At 46.7% G+C, this 19,146-nt stretch overlaps 1 protein-coding gene across 6 annotated transcripts in view; it reads left to right on the top strand.

The window, feature by feature from the left end:
• Positions 1–1,665: 1,665 nt before the first annotated feature.
• Positions 1,666–19,146, top strand: part of TBC1D2 (TBC1 domain family member 2) — a 59,533-nt gene continuing 42,052 nt past the window's right edge. For 3 of the 6 annotated variants that reach the window (XM_078373084.1, XM_035252932.3, XM_035252921.3), the window contains exons 1-3: positions 1,666–2,214; positions 5,470–5,611; positions 12,075–12,210. Coding sequence is in view for 3 of the 6 variants with exons in the window: in XM_035252932.3 (XP_035108823.1) it covers positions 1,846–2,214; positions 5,470–5,611; positions 12,075–12,210 (647 nt within the window). In the remaining 3 variants the exon portion in view is untranslated. Of the gene's footprint in view, positions 2,215–2,249; positions 3,719–5,469; positions 5,612–12,074; positions 12,211–19,146 lie in introns of those variants that run through there. The other 3 variants (XM_078373089.1, XM_035252946.3, XM_035252937.3) reach the window with 2 other exon arrangements.

The following is a 19,146-nucleotide window of genomic DNA, read 5'->3' as shown; positions in this document are numbered from 1 at the left end:
TGCCGTTGCACTCTAGCCTGGGCAACAAGAGCAAAAAACTGTCTCAAAAAAAAAAAAAAAAGAACAGAAAAGGAAGAGTTTGTCTCACATTTTGTGCTAAGAGGTTCACACGTGTTATTTTATTTAATTATCAAAGCAACTCTAAGGGTAGACAGGTGTGGATCCAGGTTTTGTGGGTATTGGAATTAAACAGTATGGAGGGCCTTCGGATAAAAAAAATTTACAAAATGATGAACACGAAGTTAGGTACGACGATGTTTATTTAGAATGAGAAAATAAATTATAACAAATGAAGAGCTCTCTGTCATTTAGGAGAAATGCTTCCTGGCTGCAACTTCCACCTGTTAGACTACAAATCCCAGCGACCCATTCAAGTGAATATCAATTTCATTATCTTCACCGTAAAGTTGTCTGGCGGCGGGTTGGGGGTGGGTGGGAAGAAGTGTTATTATGTCCATTTTTAGAATGAGTAAATCACTCAATATTGCATAGTGGGAATCTGAAAATTATGCAAACAGAGCCCTCTCCTTTACCCCCAACCAGCTTCTCTTCAGTATCACTGAGTGTGCTCGAGGGTGAGGGGAAGACGCTGAAGTAAGAGGAGGAGCTGAACAAAGAAAGGGCAAGAGAAAGACGGAATGAAGGCCCTAAACAGAGCTGGACGAAATTGGGATCCGCAGCCCCAATGCAGAAATGGCCTTAGCCAGGAGGGAAAGGGAGAAGTTTAAGGGGAGACAGGTAAAATGAGGCAGCAGTTGAACGAGTTAGTCAAACCCTAAATTCTCTATTTACAAAACGGCCAGGCGCGGTGGCTCTCGCCTTTAATTCCAGCACTTTGGGAGGCCGAGGCAGGAGAATCGCTTGAGGCCAGGAGTTCAAGACCCCCGTCTCCGAAAAAAAAAAAAAAAAAAATTAAAACAGCCGGGTGTGGTGTTGCGCAGCTGTGGTCCCAGCTACCTGGGAGACTGAGGAGGGGGATGGCTTGAGCCGGCGCAGTGAGCTCTGATCGCGCCACCGCACTCCAGCCTGGGTGACAGAGCCACACTGTCTCTGAAAATGATAGAAATAACAAGATATAAATAAACAACTTTATTTGTACTGCACCCAACTATGCCCCAGGAGTGGCACTGGGTTTCCGCAGCGCAGCGGTCGCGCCTGGGTGTCCCAAGCAAAACGACCAGCGCTGTCAGGAGGTGAATGGGAGCCAGGAAAGACTGCTGGGGAGGCCACCGCGGTCAGGTGAGGGACAAGAGGGCCGTTCGCTGCGTCACTGAGGGGGCTGAAGGAACACCGGGAGAAGAGGGGCAGACAGAGCTACGGAGCAGCGGGGCCGGGGTGGCGCCGGAAAAGGGCCCTCCAGCGGCGTTCCTTTCAGCCAATGGCCGCGTGATGCGCCGTCAGACGGTGCCCTGCGCGGCTCAGGGAGAGAACGAGCGGCCCATCCGGTGCAAGAAAGCACCATCTTTCTAGGTGACTATGCGAACTACCAGGAAAGTGTACTCAGGGACAGGCTTCTGTGCCCGCGATTAACGTAACCAGGTCTTTAACCTGAAGCCAGACAGCACGGCTGCCCGCAGTAAAGATGGCTGACAGGCGCGGAGAAAAAAGCCGGAAGCAGCCGGGCCGTGGGGGGAGTCAACACAGGGCTGCGGGGCGTGGCCAGCCGCCTTTCGAGGTGCATGCGCGGCTGCCAGTCCCTACTCTGTGGCGTTCTGGGGGCGGGTCCGCAGCCGGCTCCGTCCCCGCCCACTTGTCTCCCTTTGTACGGTGCCCACGGAGTCTCCGAAATTTGTCCCTGGTGGTCCCGCGGATCCCTCGTCCTTCCGCGGTCTCCGGAGGGCAGCGATGGAGGGCGCCGGGGAGAACGCCTCTGAGTCCAGCTCCTTCGCCCCCGGGTCCGAAGAGTCTGCCAGGGACCCACAGGTGCTGCCTCTGGAGGAAGAATTGGGGGGCTGCGCCCGGTCCTTGGAGGCGGTCCCCAAGAAACTCTGTGGGTATTTAAGTAAGTTCGGCGGCAAAGGGCCCATTCGGGGCTGGAAATCCCGGTGGTTTTTCTACGACGAAAGGAAATGTCAGCTGTATTACTCGCGGACCGCGCAGGATGCTAATCCCTTGGACAGCATCGACCTCTCCAGTGCAGTGTTTAACTGCAAGGCGGACACTGAGGAGGGGATCTTCGAAATCGAGACTCCCAGCCGGGTTATTACCTTGAAGGTAAGTTCCTGGAAGGACTTTCTCCTTCCCAGCCGCGTGAGGTTCCCTTTTCTCAGGGCACGGCTGGGTGCGATTGTGGTGGACACAGTGAATTGACTGGAACTGTCGTCACCGAAGTGTTCTAAGAAGTTTGTGCTTTCCGAAGTGCATTCACACCTATTTCCTAATTGGATTCCCACAAGGCAGGGAGGACAGACCCATTTTACGGATCAAGAAGCTGAGTCAGAGGGAGATGAAGGGACTGGCCCGAGGTCGTGCATCTAGAGAGTGAAGTAGCTTGGAATTCCGTAGTCTTTCTATCTCTCAGTGCTGAATCAAAACTTTTACTTTTGGGTGTGCCTGACGGTGCAGTTACCTTAACGTTCTTACCTGGGACCTAAGTAAGTCAAAATATGGTATTTGCAATCCTCTGTCAATGCCAGGATTCTGATATCCTTTTCTTGATGTTTTGGCCAAGGGCAGTGAATGCTGAGAAGAGATTGGCAGGGATTAGGAAGATAAACACAGGTTTCGCTGATCAGCCTAGATTGTTCAACTCGGCATGTCTAAACCTGTTTTCCTATCAGCCACAAGGAGTAGGTTTTGTTTTATCATCATGTTTAATTGAGAAAGCCTAAAGCAGTAGAAAAGCCACATTCTTTGAGATCAGACGGGCTTGGATTCAAATTGTATATTTGCTACCTAAGCTGTGTGACCCTAGACAAGTTACTTAGCCTCTCAGAACCTAGGTGGTTTGTAAGCATTTGACACATCACAGGCATGTACAAATTGTTGAATTAATTTCATCACCTAGAATACAGCCTGGTACCTAGTGGGGTACTTAATAATTTTTTGTTGAATAAACATACATACACACACAAGATGATGGAACCAAGTCAGAATGCTCATGTCAAGAGGAAGTGTCCCATCACTTAATTGGAAAGACAGATCTGGGCTAAGTGTTCTATGGGCATCAGAGAGGAATGTGCCAGGAGATAGCCTTTCCCACCCCACCCCATCTTTCCACCCCTCCAACCCCACCTCCAGCTAAGTGGGTATGGATGCCCTCGGATTCAGTTCCCCTTTACTGGCTGGGCTTGGCTGGTGACCAGGCTGGGGGACTTTGTTAAAATAATGAAACTCAGGAATCCCTGGCCAGGGGAGGCATTTTCAAGGGCATGTGGTTCCTGGGTCTGTATGTCTCTTCCACAGGTTGACTGCTGTATACAAGGTCTCCAACACATGGTCTTTATAATACTATTCAATCGGTCCTGGCTCTGCGCTAGGCTCTGGGATGTGGAGCTAAAGCACCCCTGTCCCTAGTTCTCAAACAGCTTAAAATCTGGTGGGAGAGACTGACAGAGAAACTGGCATGCACCCTAAGATGTTCTGTAGAGACACTGCAATAAGTCTGCAAGAAGGAGTTGTCAGTTCCGCTGAATAGGAGATAGCCAGAAAGGCATCTGGAGGAGGAACACGCCCGAAGCTTGAAAGAAGAAATAGGTGTTTGGCAAGCAGACAACAGGTAGGAAAGTATTCCAGGCCAAGAGAGCACTGTGGGCAAATGTAGGAAACCATGATACAGCCCTGAGTGTCCAGGCAAATCGCACAAACCAGAAAGAGAGGCCCAAAGGATACAGTTGAAGAGCAGACCGGAGGGTGGGGCATTGGCGAGTTAGGCCAAGTAGCAAAAACCCAGACTGGCTATTAGGTAGAGAAGAAACCAGGGGAATGGCAAGGCTGATAATCAGGAGAGAGTGATAGCTGAACCAGAGCTGTGGCTGTGGGGAGGGGGACAATGGAGGTGGCTCAGGATAGTAGAGAAGTAGAATAGGGGAGATGTCAGGAGTGGCTGGGGTAACTGGCTGACTGCCTGGTTGGATCAGTCACTGACAGGAGGGAACTCAGGATGAGGAGCCATGGAGCATCCAGGTGCATGTCCCCTGCAGGAGACTCTCAAGTTCCAAAAGGACAGGGACCATGGGTGTTGCCTCACCCCTGTATTCAGCGCCTAGCACTATCTCTGACACATACCTTAGTGCTCAGTGTACCTTGGTCAAATGAATTAATAAAATGGGGTATTTGGGTTTGGCTGGGGCTCATCAGTGTTAAGGTCATGGTGAAGACCTGGGAGGCACTGCGGTCTCTCTGGGAGAGTGTGTGGGAAGATAACACTGGTGGGCATCATGTATCTTACTGATACCTGCATGAGAGCCTGAAGGTCTCTTTCACAGTCACCCCCGGCATAGTGCACACCAGTGAACCCCTGCAACAGGGAGCTTGCCACTGTTGCCATGTAGCCTGCTGCTGTTCTCATGAGGCCTTGATTGCAGGCAGCTCTGTGAGATTCCCCATCCATGCCCGTGAGCTGTCCATCTTCTGCAGCCCACCTCAACTGATCTGAGGCCTTCTTTATGAAACCACCAATCTCCTGGCCATAAAATTCAACTTCTAGACCAGGGTTCTGGTCTGCAAGTAGGAGGTCTGGGTTCTGGGACCAGCTCTACCACCACATGCCTGGGTGACTTCAGCTCCCTAGTTTCTCCATCTATAGAAAGGGCTGCTGCTCACTCCTGCCTTGCCTCCCTCCTAGAGAATCCAGGGAGTTATTGGATGTGAAAGCGTGTGATTGAACCAGCCAGTGCTGGGAGACTTATGACCAGCATTTACCATGAACTTGTTTGGAGGGCCAGAGCACCTGGAAGGTGCCACCATTCATATTCATATTCATGATAGTCCATCCATTCATATTCATGATACCAGTCCATCCCCAAGGAAGAAGGATTAATCCCATTCCACAAAAGGCAGCAAAGACTTGGAGATGTCACATGGGTGAGATACCATCTCACCTGGGAGATGATGATGGTACCAGGACCCCATCCAAATCAGAATTCAGTACACCTCCCCTCTCTCATAGCATCTCCAAATTCCTCTCTCAAAGTGAGCAGTTTGAGCACCTACTGTGTGTCAGATACTGTGTGATACTCTTGTCTCATTGCATCCTCATTGTCCTAGGCAATGAGTGTTATTGTCGCCATAGTACAGATGAGGAAACTGAGGCCCAGAGAAGCTAAGGATTTGAGTGGGAGACCAGAGCCTGATGATTTTCTGTGGCCAGGAAGCATGTGGTATTTCAGAGACAGGGACATACCTACAGTGACCTTTTTTTTCTGGGAAAGAGAGCGTTCCTAAGCCCCCCACGACCTTCCCCTTTTCCCACACCCAGTGCCACCCTGCAGGCACAGGGCCTTGCCAACTAATCCTTGTGCTTCTCAGGCCGCCACCAAGCAAGTGATGCTGTACTGGCTGCAGCAGCTGCAGATGAAGCGCTGGGAGTTCCACAACAGCCTGCCGCCACCTCCCGCCGCCCCTGACGCCGCCCTGGCTGGGAATGGGCCCACCCTGCACCTCGAGCTAGGTACCCAATAGGCTGCCCGCCTGCCCACACACCCAGGGCTCTGGCGATTAAGCCTTTACCTTCCTGCTGGGAATGAGAGGGAGGAGCTCTCAGTTAAGGAAGCAGAGAGCCAGGAATCTGACTCAAGATTAGTTAGGGCAAGAACTGGGGCTGAGGCCAGGTCGCCTGGGTTCAGACCCTAGTCCTCTATGATTTTAGGCAAGTTGTTTAACCTTTCTGAGCTTGTTTCCTTCCCCATAAGATGAGGTTTATAAATGATTCCTGCTTCTTAGGGATCTTATGAGGATTAAATGAATTTATACACCTAAAATGGTTAGAACAATGCCTGCACATGGTCAGAGCCCAATACGTGTTAGCTACTATTATGATGACCAGTATGGAAGGCCTCAAGGAATCAAAGTTTCAGAGTTGCCGTGAGGAGGGTTAATGAGAAAATGCAGCGTTGTAGATTTGTGTTGTGAGTTGGGTAGATCAGTGATCTTTATCGCTGGTGTTTCCATAAGATAGGATCCTTTCCCCCTAGATGACTCACAAATGAAGTTTCCTGATCCCAAATCCTGGATCCTCCCAACGTGGAGAAATTCATGAGGTCACCCTCCCACCCCCATGCTGCAGCCAGGAACATGATTGGCAGGTTTTAGGATCGGTATGGACCACCTCACAGCTACCCCTGCAAGAACACAGAATATCAGTTCCCAGCACAAAGCCACAGAGTGTCTGTAGTGCTTCATGTTCAGTTGACAGGGAGGCCAAATAGGCAAGGGCAGAACTCGTTACCAGGTACCTCCTGGACCTCTCTACCTGGGTGCCGTGCATGTCCAAAGCTCAGTGCATCTCTTCTTACCCTTCTCCCCCTTTCCCTTCCCTCCCTTTGGTAGATTTTCCCCCATGTACCCACTAAGAGTTGCCTTCCACCCTTCCTCAGTTTCACCCAGTGAGTCCAGTCAATCACTGTGATGGCCATTTTTGCCCTCTGACCCACACATCAGACCCAGGCGTTTCTCACTGCCACCACCCAGTCAGACCTCATCTCTCGAAATCACAGCGGCCTCCTCTCCAGTGTCCCTATGTGCAGTCCTGTCCCAGAACCCATCCCCCTCTCTGCATCCTGAGTGAGCTTTCTTAAGTGAAAACCTGAACCTATCACTGCCATCCACAGCCACCCACCACCCAATTCCTGCGCTTGGCACCCAGGGCCCATCCCTCCTGATCTCACCTCTGCCTGCTCCCCAGTTTCCCCCTTGGGCTTGTTGCTTCAGCAGAGCCTCTGCTCTCTCTCTCCTTTGTCTGGCAAAGTCTTGCTTATTCTCTGTGGCCAAGCTCCAGCATTGCCTCCTCCTCTTGCCAGCCTCCTCCTGGAAGCCTTCTCAGACTTTGCCAGCTGCATTCTCTCTGGGCCCTCAACACTTTTTTCAAACACTTCAAGGGACACCTGTTCCATTGTGTTCTATTAATAATTACCCCATCCTTGTTCATCACAGGCTAACCCTTAAGGGTGGGACTGTTTTTTTGTTGTTGCCTGTGTTACCTCCCTGATGACCTGCCTGGCACATTGGATGTTTGTGTAGTGAATACACTAAACTTTATAATTAAATGAGGAAAGAAATGTAAATCCCTGGCCAGGCCCGGTGGCTCACACCTCTAATCCAAGCACTTTGGAAGCCAAGGCGGGCGGATCACCTGAGGTCGGAGTTCAAGACCAGCCTGACTAACATGGTGAAACCCCGTCTTAAAAAGGAAGAAAGAAATGTAAATCCCTTAGCATAACTTCAAGCACATAGTAAGTGCTCAATACATGGGAGTCATCCTAATAATACTGTTATTCTGTGTGTACTTGGCTGTGTATACAACACACCCATGCTGTTACTATCATAATAGCATATACACACATATATGTGTGCTATTACTGTTATAATAACTCTTCCTTTTATTCTTAATAATCATTAGTCATTTCTTTGGAATTTCTTTTGAAGGGTGTCCTTGCTTCTGCATTCTCCTCCAGCCCCCTGTCCCCATCTGCCAGGGAGCCAGACAGTCCTAGCTTTGCAGAATACTGTGGCCTAAATTGATGCTGCTGCAAAGGTCAGCCTCAGACTAGACACCAGGAGAAACCTTTGCAATAATAGAATTCCTGTGTGTCTTGAACTGAAATGTGAAGAAGCAGATTGTGGAAACATGGCTCTGGGATCCTCAGCCCTCTTCTGCTGTGGTGAACCTGTTGCAGGGTCTTTAATTCTATGGCTTAGCTTGCACACAGTGGGCCTCTTCTAGGCCAGCCCCTGCTGTGGGCATTGGAGAAAGGGATGGAGTTGCTGTGATGACCTGGTCTCCATCTCCTAAGGAGGACGCTGCCCAACACTCAGGAAGCAGGGAACTGATCTTTTCTTGAAGACTTTCCTTGCCTTGCAGCAAGCCTGCACTCTCCTCCCAGACCCAGCACCCGGCAAAACCTTCCCAGCCCCTGCAGAAAGACGTTTCTGGTGTCTTGGGCTAGTCAGCAAGGCCTGGATTAGCCATGTGGAGCAGGCTGCCCCACCTTGCCAGCCTCCACCCTTCCTGAGGAAGCAGGGGCCCACTTCTGAGTCATTGAAAACCTCCTGACCCATGTGTGACTTTGAGTCAGAGACTCCTGGTAAAAAGTGTCTCGTCACTGCTCTTTAGCCATCTGCAAGGCATGTTCTCTCCTGCTTTTAAGCATTTACAGCTTTATGTTATACTTAACCTAAACAATGGTCTCTGCAGAGCCAAGAAAGATCATAGGGAACCCAAGAGATTTATAATAATAAGAATTGCAGATTGCCACAGTAAGCTACAGTTTACAAAGAACCTGTATAAATGTGTACCTGCATGAAATGTGCCTGCTGCCCCAACATTTTACATGCATCATCTTACTTAATCCTCACAACAATTTTTTAGAGTAGTTGGTACTATTTCCATTTCACAGACCAGGAAACTAAGGCTCAAAGAGGTCAAGAGACCTGTCCTAGGTCATGTAGTAAGAATAACATCAGTGCTGAAATTCAAACCCTAGGCTCCCGACTCATAACCTGCCCTCCCGAAGCTGAGGGGCAGCCAGACATCTGTCCATGGCCCTCTAGGGAAGCAGTGACCTCCTGGCTCAGGTCCTGTTTTTGTCTAGGTGGTGACTTCTTCCCACTGGTAGTGGGGCAACCCTCAGAGCTCACGTAAAAGGAGAGTTACAGATAAATGCTTCTGAAAATTCTCTGTGCAATCACTCATGGAGGGCATTTCTCCAGGGTGCCCCCAACCAGAACCTCAGGTCATCGATTCTGCCTCCTGCGGGAAGTGCTGGTCTCTGTTGTGGCATCGGCATCGTGTGCCTTGCACACTCCTTTGCATTGGGAGCCTGTGTCTTCATGGGCAACCCCTCCTGTCTTAGATGATCTGCTTGTTAGAAAGGCTGCTCTGATAAGCCACACGGTTTAGTGGGAAAAGCAAAAGTGAGGACTGCATTTGAGTCTATAACTGTGTCACCGTCTAGCTTTGAACTTGGCCACAAAACTCACCCTCTCTGAGTTGCTATTTCCTTATTGGTAAAACCCAACAGTGATAAAAAAACAAAACAAAAAACCCAGGACTTGGCTCTGTGTAGTCTCAGAGTTGACCTAGGGCCACAGGTGCCTCTTACAGGAAAACAGACATTAGCAGTTAGGGAAGTACTTGCTAAGATACCAAAATCTTAGAAAAACTTAGTTTTTTTGGTTTGCTTTGAAGGAGAATAAGATGGTTAAAGTATTGATAAATAAGAAATTTTCATTTATTTTTAATCAGCTTAGAGTCTGGCTTAAAGGCTACTTTGAAAGATGTGAGTCCGTAATATGGGGTTTTATGGCTTTCTAACATTTTTGTGTACTTTAACTCTGAAGGAGACAAGGTAGAGAGTATTATTTTTGTTTTTCTTTTATTCTTTTTTGTTGTCGTTGAGACGGAGTTTTGCTCTTGTTGCCCAGGCTGGTATGCAGTGGTGCGATCTCAGCTCACTGCAGCCTCAGCCTCCCAGGATCAAGCAATTCTCCTGCTTTGGCCTCTCAAGTAGCTAGGATTACAGGCATTTGCCACCACACCTGGCTAATTTTGTATTTTTAGTAGAGACAGAGTTTCTCCATGTTGGTCAGGCTGGTCTCAAACTCCCAACCTCTGGTGATCTGCCTGCCTCGGCCTCCCAAAGTGCTGGGATTACAGGCATGCCACAACGCTCGGCCTCTTCTTTGTTTTTTTTTTTTTAAGTGATTTGCAAACAGTAACCCTCCCCACAGAAACAGGGCTCAGCTTCAGGTCCTCCACCCAAAGCCAGATTCGTTTTTCCAGCTTCTTGCTCAAACCTCCAGGGTCTCTGGTTTCCATCGTGATGAGATCCAGCCACTTACCTACACCCTCTTCTATTTGACCTTCCCCACCCTGTCTGCCGTTCCTTCCTCCCGCAAACTCAGCTCTGGGTCTGAAGCCCCTTACTGTTGCCTATATGCTCTGCATAGAAAGATCCTTCCTGACCCTCCTGCAGGTCCAAATCAAATCCAGTCCTTAAGGCCCAGCTGCAGTGCCCCTCCTCCAGGAAGTTTTCCCTTTTCCCTGACCTGGATTGGAAAGACTCTGTCTCCACCTTCCAGAGCTGCCTTTACCCCAGCACCCGGAGTTCCCCATGTGTGCCTTTCTTCCTTCCTGGCTCCTTAGGCTGTGAGTTTCTGCTTTGATTCATCTCACTTTCTCCAGCCCCACTTGCAAGCCTCAGGGTAAACACCCAGTCCATATTTGGTGAGAGGATTAATTGAAGAGAGGACCTCAAAGAGGTGGATTCGAGGAGTGCGAGTACTGGCCATCCTGCCAGATCTGATGGAGCCTGTTAGGAATTTACAAATATACTCTCTGTTGTTGTTTGAATTATTGTAAAGTTTCTTAAGTAGATTGAACAGCTCTCCCAGCCCCCATCATTGTATTTAATATTTTTATACCTACATCCTTTTTGCAGCTATAGTGCAAAAGCAATTCTCCACTCCTAAATATTTCAGTCTCCCAGTAAGAGGGCTCCAAGTGGAAAGTCTCAGGGTCTGTCTCATCAAGCTCATACCACCCCATAAGTGGTCCTGGCTCTTTTCCCCTTTTCTAGCACTCAAAGTTAATTTCTAAATATTTCACCTCCTCTCTTATACTTCAGATAATTTCCTTAGCCTTAAAAGCTTGCTTAGCATCAAACATTTTGAAGTCACTTGCTGTAGAAGAATCATTGTTTAAACAGCACATTTGGAAGACCAAAAAAAAAAAAGAACTATAATCCTGTCACTCAGAGGCAGCCAGTGTTGACCTTATGTTACGGCCTCCTGCCTGCCTTTTATTTAAACATGTTTCAGATTATATCATACTATTAAATGTCCTATTAATTTTTTTTGATACTCAGTAGTGTGACCCTAATATTTTCCTGTGCTTTAAAATCTCTTTATAAACATCTGTTTTTGACAAGTATTCATCTTCTGTTTGTAAGTAATTTTTTTCCAAAAATTTTGGAAAATAAAAAAACGAGAATAGCCTTCTCACTTCAAATCCCTTTATGAAGCTCAAACCACTGTTAAGACTGTGGAGTATATTTCTTTGAGACTTTTCCTGTACAATTGAGATAATACTATAACCCTGATTGTTGTAGTATTTTTTTTTTTTTTTTTTTTGAGACAGGGTCTTGCTCTGTTGCCCAGGCTGGAGTGCAGTGGTGCCATCTCAGCTCACTACATCCTCTACCTCCTAGGCTCAAACAATCCACCCACTTCAGCCTCCAGAGTAGCTGGGACTACAGGCATGAACCACCACACCCTGCTAATTTTTCTGTTTTTTTTGTAGAGATAGGGTTTTTGCCATGTTGCCCAGGTCGGTCTCGAACTTTCAGCTCAAGTGACCCCCTGCCTTGGCCTCCCAAAATGGTTGGATTACAGGTGTGAGCCACAGCACCCAGCCCTCCATTTTTTTTTTTTAATATGGCTTTTTCCACTTAATAATATATTCCATACAGATTTCCCTGTGTATAAGTATTTAGTCATATCATTTTAAATGATTAATATTCTATTGCATGAAGACATTCTGATATACTTAACCTATTCCAGTTTTTTAGATCTTTTCCAACTTGAGGCTTATGTGACAATGCTGGAATGAACCTCTTGGCACATAAAGTTTTGTCTGCATTTCCATCTTTAGGATGCACTCTCAGATGTAGAATTAACTGTAGGTCTGCATATTTTTAAGGGGTTTGCAGGAGGGCTATACCAACAAAACGCATCATTTTACTGGCTGCAGAGCATTTTATGAAAAGCTTCGTTTGCTGCTGTCAACCTACCTTCCCCCTGCAACTCTCCAACTCCAGCCTGCTCCCAGTCAGGGCTGCACCCATAGCATCCCACCTGACCAGTCTTTCCAAGGGCAGTGCCCCCGGCTGATTGATTTCCCTTTTCTTTCTTCCCAGGGCAAGAAGAGGCAGAGGTGGAGGAGTTCCTGTGCCCTGTGAAAACACCCACTGGGCTGGTGGGTGAGGCAGCTGCCTTGCAGCCTTTCCCTGCCCTTCAGAATATTTCCCTCAAGCACCTGGGAACAGAAATACAGTAAGTGCAGGCAGCCCGTTCGGTGGAGCTTGACCCGCTATGATTCCCCTGCAGGGATGTGGGCCCGGGGAGAGGGTTATGGACTTTATTTTCAATTAGTCACATCATCACTTTAAAGTATTACATCTGGCCAGGTGCGGTGGCTCATGCCTGTAATCCCACCACTTTGGGAGGCTAAGATGGGTGGATCACTGGAGGTCAGGAGTTCGAGACCAGCCTGGCCACCATGGTGAAACCCCATCTCTATGAAAAATACAAAAGTTAGCCCAGCATGGTGATGGGCGCCTGTAATCTCAGCTATTTGGGAGGTTGAGGCAGGAGAATTGCTTGAACCCAGGAGGCAGAGGTTGCAGTGAGCCAAGATCGTGCCACTGCACTCCAGCCTGGGTGACAACAGTGAGACTCCGTCTCAAAAAAAAAATTACCTTCATTGTTCTGATTGGAAAAGTAGTATACATTGATTGTAGGCAATCAGAAACATCTGGAAAGGTATAAAAAATTACCCACTAGATGAGGTGGCTCACAGTCCCAGCTACTAGGAAAGCTGAAGCAGGAGGATCACCTGGTTATAAATAACGTTTCTTTTTTTTTGGAGACAGTTTTGTTCTTGTCTCCCAGGTTTGAGTGCAATGGGGCGATCTCAGCTCACTGCAACCTCACGTCTCAGGTTCAAGCAATTCTCCTGCCTCAGCCTCCCAAGTAGCTGTGATTACAGGTGACTGCCACCATGCCTGCTGAGTTTTGTATTTTTAGTAGAGATGGGGTTTTACCATCTTGGCCAGGCTGGTCTCAAACTCCTGACCTCAGGTGATCCACCTGCCTTGGCCTCCCAAAGTGCTGGGATTACAGGCATGAGCCACTGAGCCTGGCCTATAAAGTATTTTTTAAATTATCCATAATCCTATCACCCAGACAAATATTCTTAGCATTTGGTATATCTCTTACCTCTACATTTTCTATATACATATTGCATAATTGAGATCATATTGAATGTGATATAGTGACGGTTTCACAAATGTCTATACATGTCAAAAGCAGCAAATTATTCATTTTTAACATGTGCAATTCATTGTGTCAATCATATCGCAACTACTTTTTTAAATAATGTAGTGTGTGTGTGTGTGTGTGTGCCTGTGTGCGTATATATATATACGCACACACAGGGACACACACACACACACACACACCTTACTATTGTCAGGCTTTGGTTTAAATAATTTCTAAGAAGGTAGCAGTATGGGCCAGCTGTGGCAATTTATGCCTGTAATCCCAACACTTTGGGAGGCCAAGATAGGAGGATCACTTTAGGCCAGGAGTTCAAAACCAGCCTGGGTAACATGGTGAGACCCTGCCTCCACAAAAAATAAAATAAGAAGTTAATCAAGCATAGTGGCATGTGCCTATAATCCCAGCTCCCTGGGAGGCTGAGGTAGGGGGATCACTTAAGCCCAGGAAGTGAAGGCTGCAGTAAGCCATGATTATAATACCACTACATCCTAGCCTGAGCAGCAGAGTGAGACCCTGTCTCAAAAAAATAAATAATAAAAAATAAAAGGCAGCAGTGTGGCCTGGGCTTTGGAAGCAAACTGCCTGGGTTTGTATCCTGGCTCTACCAGTCATGACTGTGCTGCTGTTGACAAGTTGTTTCTCAGTGCTTTGCTTACCTTGTTAATAAATGTAAATACAATAGCACTTGCCTTATAAGCTTAGCATGGTAAATAAATGGGTTAATGCATGCAGACTGCTTTAGAACTGTGCTTGGCAGCCTTAAGCATGCAATACATATTAGCTGCTGCTGCCCTTGTTACTCTAGTTGAAGGAATCTTGGCTGACCACAACCTCCGCCTCCCGGGTTCAAGCGATTCTCCTGCCTCAGCCTCCCGAGCAGCTGGGATTACAGGCAAGTGCCACCACATCTGGCTAATTTTGTAATTTTAGTAGAGACGGGGTTTATCCATGTTGGTCAGGCTGGTCTCGAACTCCCAACCTCAGGTGATCCACCCACCTCAGCCTCCCAGAGTGCTGGGATTATAGGCGTGAGCCACCCCAGCCAGTGGAGAAGCAAGTTTTAGGGAAAAGGAGATGAGCGTTCTTTGGGGTCTGCTGGCTGGAGTAGAGCTACCCCACAGGCATTTGGACGGAATGACCTGGAGCCCAGGAGAGAGATCTAAGCTGGAGAGACAGGCTTGATGTGTATAGGGCATGGTTGAGCCCCCCATGGTGAGCAGATGTGGAGGGCACCCTGTAGGAGATGCCCTGTTGGTAAGAGCTGCGGTGAACTGGGTGCATTGGGAGCATGCTGGGGTAGAGAGGGGGCCTGAGAAGTCCGGCTGTCCAGCCAGCATGCATCCAGGGCAGTCTCACCAAGATTAAGCTAAGCCTATGCCTAATAGATGCCACAGCAGCAGAAGTGGAACATAGAAAATACAAAGACCTTTCGTTCAATTCATTCACTTAAGAGGACAGTGGAAAAAAAAAAAAAAAAAAAAGCAAAGACCAAGAAAGGAAGGAAGTTTCAGAGGGTCAGGGTCAGAGAGCAACTTCCCTCCTGTAACTCCTGTAACTTGTCATAGCCCACAGAAAATGCCAGGCTACTTTGCAAAAGAAGTGTCCTGGGCTGCTAAGAGCCCCAGACAACCTGGTGAGATCAGAGCTGCCTTTGTGCCCTACACCCTTTGCTCTGGCTGGTCTTGGAGCTTGCTGTTCGTGCTCCCATGAGCCCAAGTCATAATCAGCGGAGGGAATAGGGAGCTTCCTGAGCACTGCACTATGTTAGGTGCTTTATGCTCTCGAGTTGTCTGGATAAACCTGTGAAGTGGTATCATCACATGGTTACATTCTCAAACCGTGGAGTTAGACATCCAGGGCTGCTCAGCCCCACCACCTACTTGTTCTGTGGTTTTGGTTACTTATCCTCTTTGAATCTGTTTTCCTCTCTGTCCAATGGGGATGATAATAGTACTTAACTTTATTGGTCTTGGGAGGATTAAATGAGTGGAAGGCATCACAGTGTTTCACTTAGAACTTGAGCCATGGAAGGGGCCATTCAGTGTTCCTTATGGATATGTTCATCATCCCCATTGCAGATGAGGAAACTGTGGCTCAGGGAGGATAACTGGCTTGCCCAAGGTTATCCTTCCAGAACAAGTCTTTAGGTCGACCACTCCTATGCTGGCCATGCCTTGCAGACCTGGAACTAAATGTAAACAGAAAATGGCCCATGAACTGCTCCAAGCAAAGTTGATAAATTTATAAAATGGAGACAGTTCCTCCAAGCATAGTGGTTTAGCTGGGTGGTGACCAGCCAGACTATTTCAGAAGGTAATGAGCTCCCCATTTCCAGAGGAGATGTGTGCTAGGGGCTTAGAAGGCCTTTTGCTGCCCTAAAGTTGTGGTTTCTTTGCTCTCCCACACCCTAGGAATGATTGCTTTTGAGACCCAGGACATATGAGGGAAGCAGCAGTTCCTGGTTAAAGGGAAGTGTGGGCAGCAGTGATGGTTACCCCAGCTAACCAGTGCCACTAGCTGTAGGGATGTGGCCCTGTGTCCCCATCCAAAAAGCCACATGAATTGGATGCTGTCACAGGGCTCAGCATAGGACCCAGAATAAAGTGATGCTCAGTAAATAGTAGTGGCCATCATGATCATCATGATTCTCTTCAGTGATACTGCATTCTTGTATTTTCAGATAGGGAAAGCAAGACTGGGAGAGGGAAGTCACTAGGCCAAGGAGTCAGGGGCTCCTTATAATAGGACCCCTTAGTAGTTACAGCAAAAGATCAGGTTTTGGGAGCACTGAGTTCTAATTTCTTCTCTGCTCTTAATTCAACTGATGAATTTTTCCTTCTATCACTCAGCTGTACTATACATGAAAGTATAATCTCATTATTTTCTTATTCTGGGACCAACTATACAAAAAAAAAAGAAAAACCTAGATCTTGCTTTAAATTAAGTTTGAGATCAAATAGTGGTTCTTTGAAAAGAGCAACAAAAATAGACAAATCTTTAGCTAGGTGGACTGAGGAAAGAGAGAAGACTCAAATGACTGAAGTCAGGAACAAAAGAGAGCACTGCTCTCCACCTTACAGAAACAAAAAGGATTGTACAGGAATACTTAGATGAAATTTGATAACTTAGATGAAAATGGACAAATTCCTAGGAAGACACATATACTCAAGAAGAAGAAAATCTGAAAGATCTCATTACTTAGTAGGGATTGAATTAGCAAAATAAATAAATAACTACTCATGAAGAAAAACTCAGGACCAAATGACTTCACTGGTGAATTCTACCAAATTTTTAAGGAAAAATTAATACCAATTCTTCACAGATTCTTCCAAAATACAGAAGGGAAGGGGCACATCTCAATTAATTCTATAAGGCTGATATTCTGATACCAAAACCAAACAAAGACATCATAAGAAAGATACAGACCAATATCCCTTATGAAGGCAGATGTAAAAATTCTCAACAAAATACTAGCGAACTGAATTCAGCAGCATGTGAAAAGGATTATACCACCATAAAGTAGGAATGCATGGTTGGTTTCACATCTGAAATTCAATTTATCTAATATGCTACATTAATAAGATAAACATGAAAAGCCACATCATTTCAGTAGGCTGAGAAAAAGCATTTGACAATATTCAACACCTCTTTGTGATAAAAGCGCTAACAAAGATGGGAAGGGGCCAGGCACCAGTGGCTCTTGCCTGTAAACCCAGCACTTTGGGAAGACAAGGTGGGAGGATCAGTTGAGGCCAGGAGTTTGAAACCAGCCTACAAAAAACTGTGGTGAACCCCATCTCTACAAAAAATTAGCTGGGCGCGGCGGCATATACCTGTAGTCCCACCTACTGTGTAGGCTGAAGTGGAAGGATCACTTGAGCCCAGGAGGTCAAGACTGCAGTGAGCTATGAGCATGCCACCATGTTTCAGCCTTTGCAATGGAGTGAGGCACACTCTGTCTCTAAACAATAACAATAAAATAATAACTAAATAAATAAATACATTTTTAAAAAGTCTAGAAGGAGGCTGGGCACAGTGGCTCATGCCTGTAATCCCAGCACTTTGGGTGGATCACCTGAGGTCAGGAGTTCGAGACCAGCCTGGCCAATATGGCAAAACCCCGTCTCTACTAAAAATACAAAAATTAGCTGGCCATGGTGGTGTACACCTGTAGTCCCAGCTACTCGGGAGGCTGAAGCAGGAGAATTGCTTGAACCCAGGAGGCAGAGGTTGTACCATCACACTCCGGCCAGGGCAACAGAGCAACTCTGTCTTTAAAAAAAAAAAAAAAGAGTAGAAGGAAACTTCCCCAGCCTATTAAAGGGAATCAATGAAAAATGCAAAGCTAACATACTTAATGGTAAAAGGCTGAATATTTTCTCCCTAAAATCAGGAATAAGACAAGGATGTTCACTCTGGCTGTTTTTATTCAACATTGTTCTGGAGGCTTTAGCCAGGCCAATTAGGCAAGAACATGAAATTAGGCATCCAAATTGGGAAGGAAAAAATAAAACTATCTTTACTTGCAGTTAACATGATTTTTGTATACAGAAAATCCTAAGGAAAAGCTATTAGAGCTAAGAAATTAGTTCAACAAGGTTGCAGGATTCAAGATCAATATAGAAATATCAGTTGTATTTCTATACACCTGCAGTGAACAGTCCAAAAATAAAATTAAGAAACATTCCATACACAATATTAGAAAAATAATTACATATTTATGAATAAATTTGACAAAAGTAATGCAAAATGTATGCTCTAAAAACACCAAACATTGCTTAAAAAAAAAAAAGGCTTAAAGAGCTGGAAAGATATCTCATGTTCATGGATCAAAAGACTTAATACTGCTAGGCTTCCAGGTCTATCCTGCAGACCCTGGGCCAAGCAATGGATGAAAGGAGTACTCTGGGCCGGACGCGGTGGCTCACGCCTATAATCCCAGTGCTTTGAGAGGCCGAGGCAGGTGGATCACGAGGTCAAAAGAGCAAAATCATCCTGGTCAACATGGTGAAACCCCATCTCTACTAAAAATACAAAAATGAGCTGGGCATGGTGACCCACGCCTGTAGTCCCAGCTACTCGGGAGGCTGAGGCAGGAGAATTGCTTGAACCCAGGAGGCGGAGGTTGTGGTGAGCCGAGATCGCGCCATTGCACTCCAGCCTGGGTAACAAGAGCGAAACTCCATTTCAAAAAAAGAAAAAGGAGTACTCTGGCACAGGCATGCAGTGTAAGAGCAGCTAGGGGTCTGCCAGGCTCTAGTGACCAAGTTGCAGCAGCCCCAAAAAGCTGGAGCTCACTGCAACCTCTGCCTCCTGGGTTCAAGCAGTCCTCTGCCTCAGCCTCCCATGTAGCTGGAATTACCACCGCACCCAGCTAACTTTTGTATTTTTAGTAAAGATGGGGATTTACCATGTTGACCAAGGTGGTCTTGAACTCCTGACCTCAGATCTGCCTGCTTGGCCTCCCAAAGTGTTAGGATTACAGGCATGAGCCACCACGCCCAGCTGAAATGTATACTTTAAATAGGTGAATTGTATGGTTTGTGATTTCTTTTTCAATAAGGGTGTGTGTGTGTATTTGATTGGAGCATGTAGGTCCTTTTGGGAAAAGGCAGGAGAAGAATGAGCAAATCTTGAGCTATGATTATGTTCCTGACCATCATGTTCTGCACTTACATGAATTATCTCATTTAATTCGTGGAAGGAGACAGCCTTGATTTCTCAGTAAAGGGAAGGCACCTTTTAACAATCAGGGTCTTACAAGTTCAACAAATGATCACCCGAAGATTCGTTAGTTTGAACAATGTTTAGCCTCTTCTGTTTTGGGAGTCATATATCTATTTATTCAGCAATCACTTCAGAAACTTTACTCTGCATATTTAAGTCTTAAAGCTGAGAAAAGTATCTCTGCTTTTCTCTTAAACAACC

This window comes from Callithrix jacchus, chromosome 1 (assembly GCF_049354715.1).
Source record: "Callithrix jacchus isolate 240 chromosome 1, calJac240_pri, whole genome shotgun sequence".
NCBI classification, from domain to species: Eukaryota; Metazoa; Chordata; class Mammalia; order Primates; family Cebidae; genus Callithrix; species Callithrix jacchus.
This window is presented reverse-complemented; position numbering and strand designations above follow the sequence as displayed.